Here is an 18,720-nt window from a genome sequence, read left to right on the forward strand (position 1 = left end):
AAGCCACATCAGAGATGGGAAATCGGCATAGGGAAGCTAGCGGTGAGTTCGATCCATATGGTAGGTCCGATGGAAGGGTCCGACGCCTGGAGATGCCAGTGTTTGAGGGTGATGACCCAGATGATTGGGTTTTTTTGGGTTGGGCGGTACTTGTCCGTGAATCAGCTATCGGATGCGGAGAAGTTGGACTCCGCTGCCCTTTGCTTTGAAGGAGCAGCTCTTGCTTGGTTCCAGTGGGAACAATGAAGGCGATGGGTGAGGAGTTGGGAGGAGCTTAAGGCGATGATGAGAAATAGATTCAAGCCCACACAGGAAGGCATGGTGGAAGAACGGTTCTTGGCGCTCCGGCAGTGAGGGTCCGTCAAGGACTACCGCCTCCGCTTCGAGACCTTGGCTACTCCTCTCGAGGACATGCCAAAGGCGCTGCTGGAAGGCCATTTTATAAATGGATTGAAGGCTGACATAAGGGCGGAGATGAGGGTATTGAGGCCAACTGGGCTGGAGGAGATGATGGACCTAACCCAATGCATTGAGGAAAAGAATCTGGTGGTGCGAGGGGGCCATTCCAGTCTAGGCGCAACTCGGTCACAGGTCCCTGCAACTCCATCCACCAACCACCAACGAATGCTGCTCTCTCTTTCCTCGGTGGCATCACCCTGATCGACTACCACCATCCCCGGTCTTCTCACCGGTAAGTGGAACAATTCCCCATTTAAACGGTTAAGCGAGAGTGAACTACAAGCTAAGGGGTTGTGTTTTTAGTTCTGAAAGGCGCGAGGCGCAAAATGTCCTGGAGCCTGAGGCGCGAGGCGCACAAGACGAGGCGCGCCTTTGCAAAGTGAGGCGCGCCTTTTAGGAAAAAAACTCAAAATTTTGTAAAATCATAAACAACTATCAAATTATCAATAATAACACATTCATATCATTCATGATTCATTATCTTCAAATTCTATAAACTAACAACATCAAAGTTAATTCATTCATCATGCAAATTCTAAACTAGAAACATCATCAAAGTTCAAACTTAAAGTCTCAAACTTTACCAAGTACCAATTATAATGCAAAGTTCTAAACAAACACATAAACACTATAAGTCCACAATCAATATAAAGAAGTTTTTTAATCAATCAACATCAAGGTTAATATCTTCATCATCCCCTTCAATCACCCCTTCATCTTCTTCTTCATCTCTCAATTCTTCTCCCTCTTCCAAGTCTTCATCATCTTCGGTCCCTGCCTCACTTTCCTCCTCCTCTTCAATCTCCCGAGTTACTCGCCGCTTTGAAGTCGAAGCCGAAGTTGATCCCAATTGTGATCGAGTTTGTTTAGTTCTAAATTGATAACTAGGCTCTCCAACTCCTGTAGCCACAACAACATTACTCCATGTCAACCCATCCCCAACGTCATCTGAAAAAACAGTTTCATCATCTTTATCATTCTCCTCATCAAGTTTTCCAGTCAACCATTCTTTGCTTTCATCAATGTCGGTCAATATGATAGGGTCAATGGTATCACGCATTTGATACCAACGCCTCAATGCTCTATTGTATTTCACAAACACCAAGTCGTTTAAACGAAGTTGATCAAGCTTGTTTCTCCGTTTAGTATGAAGCTGCAACAATTTATGCAAAAACATACTAAGAATAAGCTACATGAAACAAACCAACTACTAATAAAAATTGTAAGTGTTATATGTACAATGCACTTACATTTTCAAACACACTCCAATTACGTTCACACCCAGATGAACTACAAGTCAAGCTAAGAATTTTAATTGCAAATTTTTGCAACGTGGGTGTTGACATTCCATATGAAGCCCACTATTCAGCTGTCCAATAAAATTCATGGGTTAGTTATTATCTATTGTCTAGAATGATTATATATATAATGTAATATATATATATATGTGTACCTGGTGATTTCTCAGCTCTCTTTCTAATAGCCATATAGTTTCCAAAGAACCCATCTGCATTGTTATATATCGAAAGCTCAGCATCAATTTGGTCTTGAACCTTTACATCTGGATTTAACTTTCTAATGCATTCATATAAGCCAGTCATGATCTCTGGATCTATACGTTCAGCCTTGTAGAAATATTCTGGGTTCAAGTACCAACCAACTGCGTGCAAGGGGCGATGAAGCTGAACATCCCATCGATTATCAATGATCTGAAAAATGGGTGCATACTTCTTTTCATCCCCATTAAAAGAGTTAGCAATCGCTTCTTTGGCCCTATCCATGGCCTCATATATGTATCCCATAGCAGGCATTTTCTCACCATCCACTAAGCGCAATACACGCACCAATGGAGCAGCCACCTTTAAAGCATATACAACATTGTTCCAAAATGAAGGCATCAAAATCACTTCTACAACCTTTTTAGCCCCCGCTTCTTTTACCCACTTGCTTGTCATCCACTCCTCGGAGGTAAACATCCTTCTAAGGTTGCTTTTCAGACTATGCATCCTGCCCAAAGTGATAAAGGCAGTTGCAAACCGTGTTTTTGCAGGCCTCAACAACTCTTTCTTGTTAGTAAACTTTCTAAGCATGTTTACTAGACCCGAACGAGTATAGATATAGCTATTCACCATAACAGCTCCCTCAAATGTCTTCTTCATATTAGGCAACTTGAAAATATCTTCCAACATTAAATCCAAGCAGTGCGCTGCACAGTGTCCAAAACAACGTAGGATATTTTGCCTCCAAAAATCTTCCTGTTATTATTTAGAGTGAAATTAACAAGATATTAGTAAAGAATAAAAATATCTAATGAATATTCAAATTGTTCTATTTATAAACATAATACAAATTACAAAAATGAATTTCATACCTGCTAAAACATTGTTTGAAGCACTATCGGTGACCACTTGCACCACATTTCTTACTCCAATCTTTTCCACACATTTACTTAATAATTGAAACATCTTTTCCTTAGTCTTTGAATAGCTAGAACCATCAACAGACTCCAAAAACATACTTCCTTTAGGAGAATTGACTAAAAAGTTAATCAATGTCATTTCCCTCTTGTCTTTCCAGCCATCTGACAAAATGGAACATCCATATTTGGCCCACACCTCTTCACGATCTTTCATCATTTCACGAGTGGCTTCCACCTCTTGTTTGAGAAGGGGAACCCTGACTTCATGGTACCTAGGCGGCTTCACACCCGAACCATACTGACCAACTACTTCTATAAATACTTTAAAACTGTCATACGTCACTGCATTGAATGGAATGCCTGCATCATACATCCATTGTGCAAAGCTTCTACAAACTCGAGCTCTTAACTCTTTTTTTGCAAAATCATGCTCACCCAACCTTGTTTGCTTTCCTTTGCCCTTGCTTTTCAACACATTAACTTCTAGGTCTTTAAGAAAAACATCAAGTGGACCCTTTTGTGTTGGCCCTTTAACACTATCAACACTACCAGTATCGCTTCCACTTCCGGTAGATACATTGGGTCTTTTTCTACTTTGAGGCAGCGACTCATCATCATCATCATCATCATATCCTTCACCAAATTGAAGATCATCATCTAATGATGCTATATTTCGCTCATCCCTGTTATTTTTCTTCTTTTGCATGTACTCTCCAATCTCTTCTTTTACTGATGGAGGACATTTTGGACAAGCTTTAGTATTCCTAAAACCACCCACAAGATGTTTCGCCCGAAATATACCACATTTTGTTACTTTACGACAAAATTTACATGTGGTGGTATTTCTATCATTAGGATTAGCTTCAAAATAATTCCATGCCGGGTCCGTTTTGGAAGTGGTTGACGACATTTATTGGGCTGTTGCAACACAGTTCCAACTTCCACAAAATTCTCCTAATGATAGAAATAAACTATAAAGACTTAAAAGAGAGATCAGCAACCAGCTGCCAACAAAAGATATTAGGCAAGAATGCAAGAAATAAACAAATAAAAAACAAGTAAAGAACTTACAAGATGGGAGAAGAAGACCGTGGGCAGCCTTAGCAGCTTCAACTTGAAGAGCAGATGAGAAGAGAGGCGAGGAAGAGAGGAGAAGACCGTGGGCAGAGGAGAATAGAGGAAAAGGGCGCGGTTGGAGAGGAAATTAACAAGCTAGGAGGTGGGCGTGGCTAGATAGGAGAGGAAGAGAGGAGGCAGGTGCGGCTGGAGAGGAAAGGAAGAGGAAGATCAAGCTGAACTGGAGAGAAGAGGAAGAGAGGGGGGGGTCGCGACTGGAGAGGAGAGGAAGAAGAAGATCAGGCCGAGCTGCAGAGGAAGAGAGGAGGGGGGGGGGTCGCGGTTGGAGAGGAGAGGAAGAAGAAGATCGAGCGAGCTGGAGAGGAGAGGAAGAGAGGAGGCAGGCGCGGCTGGGGCTAGAGAGGAAGAGGAAGATCGGGCGAGCAGCGAGCTGGAGAGGAGAGGCAAGCGTGGCTGGATGCTAGAGTCGGGAGGAGTGAGGAGCGATTGGGTTGCAAGATTTAGTTAGAAGACCTAAGTTTCATGAGGCGCGCCTAGGTGCGCCTCACGCCCTAGCGCCTAGGCGCGCAAGGCGAGGGCCTTGCCAAAACCGCCTCGCCTCAGCCCAGGCGAGGCGCCAAACTGGCGCCTCGCACCTTTGATAACTATGGTTGTGTTTCCGTTGTGACAAGAAATATATGATTGGGCACAAATGTAAGAATAAGGAGCTACAGGTGATGGTAATTCAAGAGGGGGAAGAGGAAGATATAGGTGAAGCAAAAACAGGGGAGAATTCAGGGGAGGAAGGTGAAATCGTCAAAACAGGGGAAGTAATGGAGCTGTCCATCAACTCGGTAGTGGGTTTAACCCCTCCACAAACCATGAAGATCAGGGGAGAAATAGAAGGCCAGGAGGTGGTGGTTCTCATTGACAGCGGGGCTTCCCATAACTTTATAGCGTCGGAATTGGTGCAGAAACTGGGACTGGTCAGGTCGCAAATGAGAGGCTATGGAGTGATCATGGGGTTGGGCATGGCTGTTTAGGGGGTTGGAGTGTGTAGAGGGGTAACCTTAACGTTGCAAAATGTGGAAGTAGTGGAAAATTTCCTGCCATTGGAGCTGGGGAGCTCGAACGTAATCCTTGGAATGAAGTGGTTGGGCACTCTCGGGGAAACACAAGTAGATTGGGGCTCGTTAGTCATGAAGTTTAGAGCAAGGGGGACTACCATCACACTGTATGGGGATCCTAGCCTTAGCAAAACTTTGGTAACATTGAAGTCAATGTTGAGGGCCTTTAGAGAGAATGGAGAAGGGGTGTTGTTGGAGTTGGGGAGTTTAACTACCCAAAAGGAAGATGTTGGTTGGGCAGTCCTTGGCAGCTTGCAAGAGCTTTTGGCAAAATTTAGGCATGTTTTTGAGGAGCCGTGTGGGCTTCCCCCCACACTGGAGGCGGGGGATCACATGATTACATTGCAACCGAGACTGTCACCTATGAATGTGCGCCCCTACTGGTACCCCCACCTTTAGAAAAACGAGATTGAAAGGCTGGTTTGAGAAATGTTGGCAGCTGGACTTATCCGGCCAAGTGTGAGTCCGTTTTCCAGCTCGGCATTACTGGTCAAGAAGGATGGTGGCTGGAGATTTTGTGTTGACTATATAGTTTTAAACAAGGTAACTGTTCCCGATAGATTTCCAATTCTAGTTATTGAAAAACTTTTGGATGAGTTGAATGGGGCTGCTATTTTTTCCAAGTTGGATTTGAAATCGGGGTATCATCAGATTCGAGTAGCACCTAATGACGTTCCTAAGACTGCATTCCGCACACATGAGGGGCATTATGAATTTTTGGTTATGCCGTTTGGGCTAACAAACACCCCCGCTACGTTCCAATCTTTGATGAACGAGGTCTTTAAAGAGCATTTGAGGAGCTTCGTGTTAGTATTTTTGACGACATTCTGATTTACAGTAAGGATATGGTTGAACATAAGAAACATTTGAGATGTGTGTTGAGGCTCCTAATAGTCCACCGGTTGTACGCCAATGCGAAGAAGTGTCAATTTGGGTAGCGGGAGATTGAGTATTTGGGGCACGTCATCTCTCAATACGGGGTGGCTGCGGATAACTCTAAGGTTAAGGCGGTGATGGAATGGCCCAGCCCCAAATCCTTACGTGAACTTTGAGGATTCTTGGGTCTTACAGGGTATTATCGGAGATTTGTGAAGGATTATAGGAAGGTGGCACGACCATTAACATACCGCCTCCGGAAGGGTAATTTTTTTTGGGATGAAGTGGCAGAGCAGGCTTTTCAATCCCTCAAACGGGAAAATGACCAATCTGCCCGTGTTGGCTTTGCCAGATTTTTTGAGAGAATTCATTGTTGAAACTGATGTATCAGGGCAAGGATTAGGGGCAGTGTTGAAGCAGTAGCAACGACCAATTGTTTTTTTCAGCCATTCCCTAAGCCCTACGGGTCGAGTGAGATCGGTGTATGAGCGGGAATTGATGGCAATAGTATTTGCAGTGAGGAAATGGCGACATTACCGACTTGGGCATAAGTTTGTTATTAGAACAGATCAGCGAAGCCTTAAATTTCTTATGGAGTAGCGGATGGATAGCCCGGAGTGTTAAAAATGGATCATGAAGCTAATGGGGTACGACTTTGAGATTCAATATCGTCCCGGATTGGAGAATCGAGTAGCTGATGCTCTCTCACGCCTCCCTTCTTTCGCCACTTTGATGGCACTTTCCATTCCCCAAATAGTGCAGCTAGACCAACTCAAAGAGGAGGTGAAAGGAGATACTACACTCCAACAGATTGTTAGAGAGCTACAGGCAAATCCTTCTAGCAGAACCAACTATGTGCTGGTGGATGGCCATTTGCTATTCAAGAGAAGGCTGTATCTTCCTAAAGGGTCGGGATTAATTCCGTTAATGCTAAAGGAAGGCCATGATGGACTGGTTGGGGGTCATTCCGGCTTCCTTAAGACTTATAAGAGGGTAGCCGCCAATGTGTAATGGGTGGGAATGAAGAGAGACATCCAGCAATATGTTCAGCAGTGTCAACTGTGCCAGCAAAATAAATATGAGGCTCTATCACTTGGTGGACTGCTGCAGCCACTTCCGGTTCCTAGTCGAGTTTGGGAAGATGTATCCATGGATTTCATCGAAGAGTTACCTAAGTCAGCTGGTATGGATACTATCTTGGTGGTTGTGAACCAAGGCAGGTAGCGTTGCTGGGATTTTTGAGAAGGAGATAGTCCGATTACATAGGGTTCCAAGTTCAATAGTTTCCAATAGAGATAAAGTTTTTGTTAGCCATTTTTGGGAGGAGTTATTCAGGTTGCAAGGCACTAAATTGAGAAGAAGCACAGCCTACCACCCGCAATCCGATGGCCAAACGGAGGTCCTAAATCGCACTTTGGAGACATACGTTCGATGCTTTTCCTCCTCCAAGCCCAAGGCATGGTGTAGCTGGTTGCCATGAGCGGAATATTGGTACAACACTTCTTTCCATGTCTCCTCTAAATTGACTCTATTCCAGATAGTTTATGGGCGTGAACCTCCCCTACTGTTGAGGTTCGAGAAAGGCACTACTGCTGTTTCGATGATTGAACAATAGTTGTTGGAACGAGATTCTGTTTTGGAAGAGCTGCAGTCCCAACTGTTGCGGGCGCAAGCGAGGATGAAGGAGACATCAAATAAAAAGAGAAGGGAGGTGGAATTCAAGGTGGGTGACCTGGTTTATGTTAAAATTCGTCCCTACTGGCAAAAGACTTGGCTACTCAGATGAATGAGAAGCTGTCACCTAAGTTCTACGAGCCCTATGTAGTAGAGAAAAGGATTGGGAAGGTGGCCTACAAGCTGTTCTTACCACCTTCTTGTGCAATTTATCCCGTATTCCATGTCTCCCAACTTCGCAAAGCAGAGGGAGTAGTGTGGGAAATAATTGAATTTCTTGACCAACTAACAGTTGAGTGGGAATTGAAGGTACAACCAGAATTTTTGTTGGGTGTAAGGTCGGGTTGGGGAAAAAATCTATGGAGCCTTAAGGTTCTGATACAATGGAAGGGGTTGCCATCCCTAGAGGCCACTTGGGAACCCTATAAGTAGATCTTGCATCAATTTCTAGAATTTCACCTTGAGGACAAGGTGAAACTTGTGGGTGGGAGTACTGTTAGGACTCCCATTAGTCTCACCTATCAAAGGCGTAAAAGGAGAGGAGCAATAAGGGCAATCAAGGAAATTGGGTTAGGGGCAAAAGAGTCAGAAGTTGGTTAGAGGAGAGTATTATTTCACGTGGCTGAAACAGAATGAGAGAGGTATAAAAAGGGAGGGTGGAGGAGAGAGAAGGCTCTAGGAAATTGTTGAAGAAACCGTTGGAGAGTGAGGCCCTCTCAAATAGGCCTGATTTCTTTTGTTTTCTTTTCTTGCTATTGCTATTTTCCATTGCTGTAAGCTACTGTAATTGGGTAGTTCTTATTGTAAGAGCTGAATTCAATCAATTGAGAAAGGTTCTATCACATTAGTCGAATTGGCCAAGAAGTGTTTTCAAATAGTAGACTAAACCTCCTCATAAGTCGACTCCGGATCCAGATTAGTCGACTTCAAATCCAAGTAAGTCGACTCCAAGTTCAGCTTAGTCGACTACTTGAGCCTAACGGGTAGAAAAATTAAATGAAAAGCAAGTCACCCTAATGAGTATAAATACAACTCAAGCTTGGACTAAAGGCTCCTTAATGATATTCTGAACATTCCAAGAGCTGTCAAAAGAGTTTTCAAAATCTCCATTGTCACATCCAAGATCCGCAAGACTTGTGTGCCCTATTACACATTCAATAATGAGCCCAAGGCAGTCGGAGGTTGAAGCATTGGAAACTGATTTTTTCATCTCTATCAACTAAGGGTATAATCGATTATTATTTTACTGTTGCCTTGTAATATTTTGATTTCGTGGTTTATTTGTGTCCCTGTGAGGACAATATCTGTAATCTTTAAACTCTTGTGTGGTTTGTTTCGGTTTCCTAGATCTAGTGAAAATCTAGGTGTTTGTATGTAGTTACCAAGGTATGCTAAGGGAAAACCTTGGCGTTGATTGGTTTAGTGGAACGCCAAGGGTAGTTGAAATCTTGGGAGAGTGGATTAGGTGTTTGTGACACACTAAATCACTATATCGCTGTGTTCATTACTCATTCTTTATTGCTTTGATATTTGTCTTGTTGATTGCAATGGCACAGATACAACATAAAGATTGAACGAATAATCACACCTAGTTAATCACTCAATTCACCCCCCCTCTTGAGTGGCCATTACCTAAGGGACCAATATCACTATTGCTACCAAGGCTCATGCACTATACACACCTATTTATTATTATTATTATTTTTTTTTTTTTTGGGGGGGGGGGGGTGAGTGGAAAACTAGAAATATTAATGTCAAATGTGCATATTGCAACACCGCGTGTCCTCACTAGCTGAAAGTAACTTACAAGTTCATGGGCCCAAATAATATACCTAGCTTCTCCCCAATATATTAACAATGTAGAAATGGGTCATGACAAACTCCCACCTTTAATACCTGACATCCTCGCCAAGCGAGAAATCCCACATCAATCAACTTAACCCAAGTTAAATTCAGAACACTTTCCTAGGACCTACCTTGCACCCATACAGTGGTCCTAGGTTAGCTCTAATACCACTTGTAGCACCACAGGTCCTCACTTAAAAGTGTTAGTTAAAGGTGACTTATGGGTTCATGGGACCAAGTAATATACTCAAAACCTCCTCAATAAACTACTAATGTGGGATTGGGTCACACATGACGTTTGACATAATCCCAAATAGGACTCACCAAAAGTGGTTCTCCACTGGTCTTTGATTCTGGAACCATTTAATCCAAATGTGTGAGCCTAGGATTTTATCTTCAGAAATGGTGTACAATTAAATATCTACTATTGCTACCAGAAAACTGTTTCCAGAACCAAATTTAAAGCTTCAATTTAGAAAGTAAAAAATGAGACTGCATCCAAACAAACACTTTTCATAACTCAAAACTCCACTAAATGGGAGATATCGTATATCCATTTACAGGATGCCTGAATTCACTTACTTCTACCACAAGGCCAACAGATGTTCAAGAATATGAAGCTATTGATTCTTCTGTTACAAAATTACTCCATCAGTAATCGAAACCAATTGTAATACACTTGGTCGAAAGGAAATCCATGCACCATGTTAAAGCTTTATGTAGCGAAATGAGAAAATAACAAAGTGTTTGCTTATTAAAACCAGGTAAAAGATGCATAAATCTGTCCAACACCTCAGCAAAATTAACAAAATAGAAATAAAAACCCAAATATACCATAAAGTTAGCTAAAATCAAGGTAGTCATAGGTGATAGGCGCCCTTAAGAGGCGCTATTACATTATATTGCCTAAGGTGCTAGGTTCCCAAAAGGCGCTTGCATGAGAGAAGCAAAGCGCTAAATTGACCCCCCAAAAAATTAATAAACATGCTCAACATAAAAAAGATCATCAAATAATGTATATAAGACTTTGATATTAATTATATGGGCCTTAAAAAAGATAAAGCCATAGATAGAAATAGAAAGATAATTCATAAGGACGACCCTGCATGGTGTGATAAAGATTTGGTATGTTTTTTTTGTTGTAATTTTCAAACAAATAACTTTAGAATCTTGCCAAAAAATGGATAATGTTCGAAAATCCATCTTCTGGATTTTGCAAAAAACTGTATTTTCAGGCTAGATCTTTTTCCACTTAATGAAAGAAATTCAAAATCCATCTGTTGTAGCAGTAGAAAAAAATACGAAAATAATTTTTAAAAATGTGATATATTATAAAGCAAATAAAGAACGAATAAAAACTAAACTAACGACATAACATAATAACCATTAATAGCCCAAAGAAAGCAGCAAACCAGAATTTCAGAGAGAAATAACATTATAGACTGGGTGTCACTCTCAGCTGCCCTGCTAAGCCATGAATACCAAACCAGAGGGAGAATGAGAGGGGGTGGCCATCAGGGGGACCACCTACCCCTAGCTTGTCTGGTTAACCACGTGCCATCATGCACTATGGGTTTCATTGTTGGGTGACTTTACTTGCTGGAACCCCTTGGTACATGAGAGCTCTGGCCATCCTCTAGTGACTTCCTATTCTTGTGATCTGCCATGGTGACTTTTCCAGCTACAAAAGATGAGAGAAGAGGCAAGAAATTGGGAGGGCAACCTATGATTGTCAAGAATTAGGAGAAAGACAATCCTTTCTATCTTATTTTTTACTCATGGGTAGAGCTTGATTTATACAAGACTCTTTACAAGATTAGGAAGTTACTAAAACTAGCTTAGGAAAGAATTCTAAATCTAGATTAGGAACTATACAATTTTAGGATACAAACAAATTAGGAAACATATACTAATCTATAAGATACAATTCTACTTTTAGAAAGTATAGACAATCAATCAATCATCAATCAATTAACATTGATTGAAACCTTCCATCAATACTAGCCGTCGTCTTTCCCAAGTTACCCTAGCTGCCGTCACCTGTTACCCAGGGAAACCCTAGTTGTTGACACTCTCCCTCAAGATTGGGCATGTATGGCTTGCATCCCAATCTTGCTTATCATCTGGTTAAACACTGGTGTAGGCAGACCCTTAGTTATCATATCTGCTAACTGATCTTGTGATGAGATGTATGGTGTGCATATCAGCCCACTGTCCAATTTCTCCTTGATGAAGTGCCTATCTATTTCAATGTGCTTTGTCCTGTTGTGTTGAACAGGATTATGAGCAATAATGATTACTGACTTGTTGTCACAGTAGAGCTTCATAGGTGCGGTCCACTCAATCCTAAGATAATTTAGCAGAATTTTTAGCCACAATAACTTACACAGACCGAGAGCCATGGATCGAAATTCGGCCTAGGCACTTGACCTAGCCACCACATTTTGCTTTTTACTTCTCCATGTCACCAAATTGTCGCCCAACATAGTACAATAGCCAGAAGTGGATCTCCTATCTACAAAAGAGCCTGCATAGTCAACATCTGCATAGGCTTCAAGAGTCATAAGTCCTCCATTTTTGAACAAAATGCCTCTCCCAGGTGCCCCTTTTAGATAATGGAGTATCCGATACATAACTTTAAGATAGACTTCTCTCAAGTTGTGTATATATTGACTAACCATTCCTACAACATAGGCTATATTTGGTCGAATATGGGCCAGGTATATTAGCTTCCCAACCAGTCTCCCTTGTCAACCATATTTTCTTCTAGTGCTTCTCCCAACTTATGATTTGGGTCAATGGGTGTGTCCTTTGCTTTGCAGCCTAGCAATCCGGTTTCTTTTAAGAGATCCACCACATATTTCTGCTAGGATATGAATATGCCTTCTTTAGAATGAGCCATCTCTATTCCCAAGAAATATTTTAATCTCCCCAAATCTTTGATTTGAAACTCCTTTAAGAGACATTCTTTTAATTGAGCCATACCCTCGTTATTCTTGCCGATAACAACAATATCATCTACATACACAATCAATATAGTTACTTCCCCTGTGGCCGAATGTTAAAATAAAAAGTGTATAGTCTCCTTGGTTTTGTCTATACCCCATGCCAAGCATAACACTCGTAAATCTCCCAAACCAAGCCCGTGGGGACTGTTTCAGCCCATACAAGGCTTTTTTTTAGTTTGCATACAACTAGCCCTTGTGTGGCTATCTCATAACTTGGTGGCAATTCCATATATACCTCTTCCTCTAGGTTACCATGCAAAAAAACATTTTTTAACGTCAAACTGATGCAATGGCCAACCTAGGTTAGTAGCCAAAGAAAGGAGGACTCTAAATGTATTTAGTTTAGCCACCGATGCAAATGTGTCCAAATAGTTTACCCAATACACTTGTGTATATCCCTTGGCAACCAATCGTGCTTTGTACCGATCTAGAGATCCATTAGACCTATATTTCATGATATAGACCCATTTACAACCCACTGGATGCTTTCCTTTAGGCAATTTTACCAAATCCCAAGTTTGGTTTTTTCCTAGGGCTGCCATCTCAGCTTCCATGGCATCCTTCCAATTCTTATTCCCTATAGCCTCAGAATTTTTTTTTTGGAATATGAATAGTATGCAAATTGGTACGAAAGGCTTTGTGGGTAGGTGATAGCTTAGAAAAGGAAAGAAATAGGTGTAACGAATGTTTGGTACAAGTTTTGGTTCCTTTTCTAAGTGCAATGGGCCAATCGAGATCATAGGTATTTAATTGAACAATGGGTTTAGTACGCCTTCCTCTCCCGCTCCAGCTCATCCCACTTCGTTCGCATGAAGGCAAACTGTTCCAGCATCACCGCTACATTGCGCTCCACCGCCTGGACATTCCCTCTAATGTCTTCGACTCCAACTCACCATCAGGTTCGAATGGCTCTGATACCAAATTGATAGGAATCTCGATAGAATTCCAATAACAATCCAATATCAATAGTTTCCAATTCCTTTCAACAGAAAACAAGAATGAAATAGGGCATTCGAGAGGCCCTAACTCTCCCAATTCTCTATCAAAATTCAGCTACTACACTCTCCCTCTTCCCCTCCTACTTATACCTCTCCCCGCCACCACTCTAACTGAATTCCCCATTCACATGCTGATTATTCCCTCAGCCATGTGGATTACATTTCTACCCGTCCCATGCGCACATGCTGGTTGTTACACCTGCATGTGCGGACCCCCCCCCCCCCCACTCCCATCTTCATGCCTTCGGCTGCTTGCTGCGTCTTTGATAGGTTCGGTGCACCGGCAGCCTATCATTACTCTCCTCCCGGACTTTCACCTTGTCCTCAAGGTGAAAAGCTGGAAACTGTTGCTGAATCATGTTGTAGGGCTCCCAAGTTGCCTTTAACGGTGGTAAGCCTTTCCACTGGATTAAGATATCCAGCCCGCGTAAGTTAGAACCCTTTCCAGGTCGAACTCCCAGCATCGCCTCTGGTTCAACCTTCATTTCTAAGTCAGCCTGTAGCTGGAGGGGAATTTGCACCCTTGCTCCCACCTCACCCTCGGCCTCTCTCAACTGGGACACATGGAAAATCGGGTGGACATGGCAGTGGGCTGGTAGTTTAAGTTTATAAGCCATCGATCCCACCCTCTGCTCAATTTCAAATGGCCCATAATACCTAGGAGCCAGCTTCTCATTAGGGCGGGCAGCTAGGGACTTCCTTCTATACGGCCTTAGTTTCAAGTAGACGAAGTCACCAAACACAAACTGCACATCCCTTCTTCTCCGGTCACCCCCCTCTTCATGATTGCTTGAGCTCTTACTAGCTGGTCTTTGAGTTCTTCCAATGCTAAATCCTGCTCCAACAGTTGCTGTTCTACTGCAGATACCTGGGTTGACCCCTTGTCAAACCTGATCAAGGTTGGTGGTTCCCTCCCATAAACAGCTTGGCAGGGAGTAACCTTTGAAGCAGTGTGGTATGATGTGTTATACCACAATTCAGCCCATGGCAGCCACATATACCACCCCATAGGTCTTGCTAATGCAAAACAGCACAAGTACGTCTCTAGGGTCCTGTTGAGGACCTTCGTTTGCCCGTCTGTTTGTGGGTGGTAGGCTATACTACGATTAAGCTTAGTACCTTGAAGTCGAAACAACTCCTCCCAAAAACGGCTCATAAACACTTTGTCTCTATCCAAAACAATAGTCCGAGGCATACCATACAGCTGCACTACCTCTTTTACAAAAATACCAACTACTGCTCCTGCTGTAAATGGGTGTTTAAGACCAATGAAGTGGCCATATTTGCTGAGTCTATCTACAACCACAAGTATAGAATTCATATGGCTCGATCTCGGTAACCCCTCAATAAAATCCATGGCTATATCATCCCAAATCTGGCCAGGAACCAGAAGAGGCTGTAAAAGACCCCCCGGCGTTAAAGACTCATACTTATTTTGCTGGCAAACGTCACACTTTCCCACATATTGGCGTATGTCCCGCTTCATACTAGCCCAATAAACACTCGCTGCAATTTGTTTATGTCTTCAGGAACCCGGAATGACCCCCTACACTGCCATCATGACCCTCATGGAGCACCAATGGAATTAGGGAAGAACCCTTAGACAGGAACAACTGCCCTTTATAAAGGAGCTGGTCACCCACCAGCTGAAAATTTGAGCTGTAAGCCGGATCCTCCCGTAACTTCCTTATGATGCTCTGTAAATAAGCATCTTTCGCCACCTCTTGTTCCAGCTGATCGAGTTGCACCACCTTTGGAACCGTTAGTGCGAATAGAGCTGCTGGGTGATTGATTATCGAAAGGCTATTTACAGCCTTGTTTTCCAACCCCGGCCGGTAGTGTATCTCAAAATGAAAGCCCATCAGTTTCAGCATCCACTTTTGATATTCCGAGCTCACCATTCGCTGCTCAAACAAAAACTTCAAGCTTTTTTGGTCTGTCCTTACTATGAACTTCCTTCCCCAGAGATAATGTTTCCATTTCAGGACTGCCAACACCATGGCCATCAGCTCCCTTTCGTAAACCGATTTTTTCCTCTCCGATGGTTTAAGAGCATGGCTGTAGTATGCAATCGGCCTAAGATTCTGCATCAACACCGCCCCTAACCCTTGCCCTAAAGCATCGGACTCAATTATAAAGGGCTGATCGAAGTCCGGTAGTGCTAGAACTGGCAGCGACACCATTGCTGTTTTGAGTTGCTGGAATGCTCGTTTAGCCTCTCCATCTCAACGAAAATTGTTCTTCTTTAGTTTCTCGGTGAGGGGCCACGCCAACTTGCCATAATCCTTTACGAACCTTCTATAGTACCCCATAAGACCAAGAAATCCCCTCAATTCCTTAAAGGTAGTAGGCGCAGGCCAATCCAACATGGCTTGTACCTTGCAGCGATCAGCCGACACACCTTGTTGGGAGATGATATGGCCCAAATATTCAACCTCCAACTGCCCAAAGGAACATTTCTTCTTGTTGGCAAACAACTAATTTGCAACCAGCACCTTCAGCACACAACGCAAGTGCTGCAAATGTTGGTCAAAATTTTGGCTATAAATTAAAATATCATCAAAAAAATACCAACACAAACCGACGCAAATACTCTCTGAATACATCATTCATTAAAGATTGGAAGGTGGCCAGGGCATTCGTTAATCCGAAGGGCATGACGAGGAATTCATAGGCCCTCATGTGTTCGAAATGCGGTCTTTGGTTTGTCTCCAGCCTTGACTCGAATCTGGTGGTAACCAGATTTGAGATCCAATTTCGAAAAAACATTCGCGCCATGTAGTTCATCCAGCAACTCATCGATGACTGGAATAGGAAGCTTGTCGGGAACTGTTACCTTGTTGACAGCCCAGTAATCTACACAAAACCTCCATCCCCCATCATTCTTTTTAACGAGCAACACCGGGCTGGAAAAGGGGCTGACACTTGGTTTAATAATACCAGCTACCAACATCTCACGTACCATCTTTTCAATCTCATTTTTTGAAGATACGGGTAGCGGTAAGGCCGAACACTAACCGGGGAAGTGTCAGGTAGGAGATTGATGGCATGGTCTTTGTTTCTGGTGGGTGGCAATCCCTCCGGGCTGGAAAAAACTCCTTCAAACTCGGCCAATAATTCCTCCAAACTCGGGGCAGTCCCACTTGCAATTCATTGTACTTGGCAGCCACCTCTCCAATTTCCAGCAGCACTCCCTCCCCATCCTCTTTAAACGCCTTCATTATAGCTTTTAGGGAGATTAATGTCTTACTTAAGCTAGGATCACCCTGCAATGTCACTGCCATTCCCCCCACTGGAAACTTCATGGTCAGATTCCTCCAATCCAGACTCATCTTCCCCACCGAAGCCAGCCACTTCATGCCAAGAATGACATAAGAACTTCCTAACTCAAGGGGAAGAAAATCTTCCACTATCTGCAGGTTATCAAGTGTCAATTTCACCCCCTTGCAAACTCCTACTCGTACAGCCATCCCAATTCCCATTATCACCCGATACCCAGCCATTTCTGTCCTCGGCAAACTCAAGCGTTGCACCAATTCGGATGCGATGAAGTTGTGAGTTGCTCCGCCATCCACCAGAATTACCATCGGCTACCCTTCTATGAGTCCCCTTAGCTTCATCGTTTGAGGTGTAGTTAATCCCACCACCGAATTCATGGATAATTCAATCACCTCTCCCCCATATCCCAACCCTTCATCGCCCCCCTGCACTGCTTCTTCTTCTGCCGCAGCCTCGCCCATTTCTTTGTCATAGATCATCAACACTTGGAGCTCCTTGTTCTTGCACCTATGGCCAATCGAGTATTTCTCATCACAGCGAAAGCAAAGGCCCTTCTCCCGCCTTGCCTTCCACTCAGCCTCACTAAGCTTCTTGAAAGGTAGGTTGCCACCATTTCCAGCAGGGTGAAACCTAGGGCCTGGCTGATTTACGAACTTTTGGAAGGAACCCAAACTCTTCGCTGGAACTGGTGACATCCGACTCGCGATCACGGTTGTTGTGGAATAACCGCTCCTGGTTGGTCCAGTTGCCCGATGGCAATTCTAAAGAGCTACGTTCTTGTCCTCAATGTTTTGGGCCACCACCATAATTCGATTGAGCCCCCGTGGTTGTAACACCCTGATCTCAGCTCTTATCTCTGGGTTGAGGTCGTTGAGGAATTGGCCTTCCAAAAACGCCTCAGGAACATCAGGCATTGCCGCGGCCATGGTCTCAAACTTCAAGCGGTACTCCTTCATCGATCCCTCCTGCCGAAGAGCCAAGAAACGCTCCTCTAGCGACCCCTCCTGAGTGGGGCGAAACCGGCCTAGAATTCCTTGCTTCAAGCCTTCCCAACTCCGAATTCCTCTTCGCCTTGTCTCCCATTGAAACCAAGACAGTGCTGTTGCTTCGAAACACAGGGCTGCAGATTCTATCTTCTCCTCGTCCGTTAGTTGGTTGACAGCAAAATACCTTTTGGCTCGAAAGATCCACTCATCCGGATTTTCTCCTTCGAAAATGGGCATCTCCAATCGTCTTCCACGTAAGTCCGACGGGTACCCGCCCCCGATACCCCCCTCTGAGTCGCAACCCCCCACAACTCCAGGGGTTACTTCGAAATCCATGGTGAATTCCGAAGGTCCTTCTCGCTCCTTGGACTTGTTCTTCCTCTCCCGCTCCAGCTCATCCCACTTCGTTCGCATGAAGGCAAACTGTTCCAGCATCATCGCTACATTGCGCTCCACCACTTGGACATTTCCTCTAACATCTTCAACTCCCCTTTGTACGCCTTCCATATTTGACTCCAACTCACTAACTCTCTCCGTCAAGTTCACCATCAGGTTCGGAATGGCTCTGATACCAAATTGATAGGAACCTCGATAGAATTCCAATAACAATCTAATATTAATAGTTCCCAACTCCTTTCAATAGAAAACAAGAATGAAACAGGGCATTCGAGAGGCCCTAACTCTCCCAATTCTCTATCAAAATTCAGCTACTACACTCTCCCTCTTCCCGTCCTACTTATATCTCTCCCCGCCACCACTCTAATTGAATTCCCCATTCATATGCTAATTATTCCCTCAGCCATGTGGATTACATTTCTACCCGTCCCATGCGCACATGCTGGTTGTTACACCTGCATGTGCGAAACCCCCCCCCCCTACTCCCATCTTCATGCCTTCGGCTGCTTGCTGCGTCTTTGATAGGTTCGGTGCACTGGCAGCCTATTAGAATCCTTATTAGTTAAGGTTTGATTTTGTTCCTGAGCATTTGATGAT

The 18,720-nt window shown here is 43.6% G+C and overlaps 3 protein-coding genes across 7 annotated transcripts in view; all 3 read right to left on the bottom strand.

Annotated features, from left to right (window-relative positions):
• The window catches only part of LOC127813853 (E3 SUMO-protein ligase SIZ1-like), an 81,015-nt gene that overhangs the window by 11,292 nt on the left and 51,003 nt on the right, over positions 1-18,720 (bottom strand). The window lies entirely within an intron of this gene.
• Positions 1,124-1,831, bottom strand: LOC127813886 (uncharacterized). Its single transcript, XM_052354998.1, has 2 exons — positions 1,710-1,831; positions 1,124-1,612 (listed from the first exon to the last, which is right to left on the bottom strand). The coding sequence occupies exons 1-2, from the start codon at positions 1,803-1,805 to the stop codon at positions 1,124-1,126; spliced, it is 585 nt and encodes a 194-aa protein (XP_052210958.1). The 5' UTR covers positions 1,806-1,831.
• LOC127813882 (uncharacterized) lies at positions 1,710-18,540 on the bottom strand. The gene is made up of 3 exons (XM_052354987.1): positions 2,831-18,540; positions 1,913-2,714; positions 1,710-1,828 (listed from the first exon to the last, which is right to left on the bottom strand). Exons 1-2 carry the CDS (start codon positions 3,786-3,788, stop codon positions 2,620-2,622), a joined length of 1,053 nt encoding a protein of 350 aa, XP_052210947.1. The 5' UTR covers positions 3,789-18,540; the 3' UTR covers positions 1,710-1,828; positions 1,913-2,619.

The sequence above is a fragment of the Diospyros lotus genome, chromosome 1 (assembly GCF_014633365.1).
Source record: "Diospyros lotus cultivar Yz01 chromosome 1, ASM1463336v1, whole genome shotgun sequence".
Taxonomy (NCBI): domain Eukaryota; kingdom Viridiplantae; phylum Streptophyta; class Magnoliopsida; order Ericales; family Ebenaceae; genus Diospyros; species Diospyros lotus.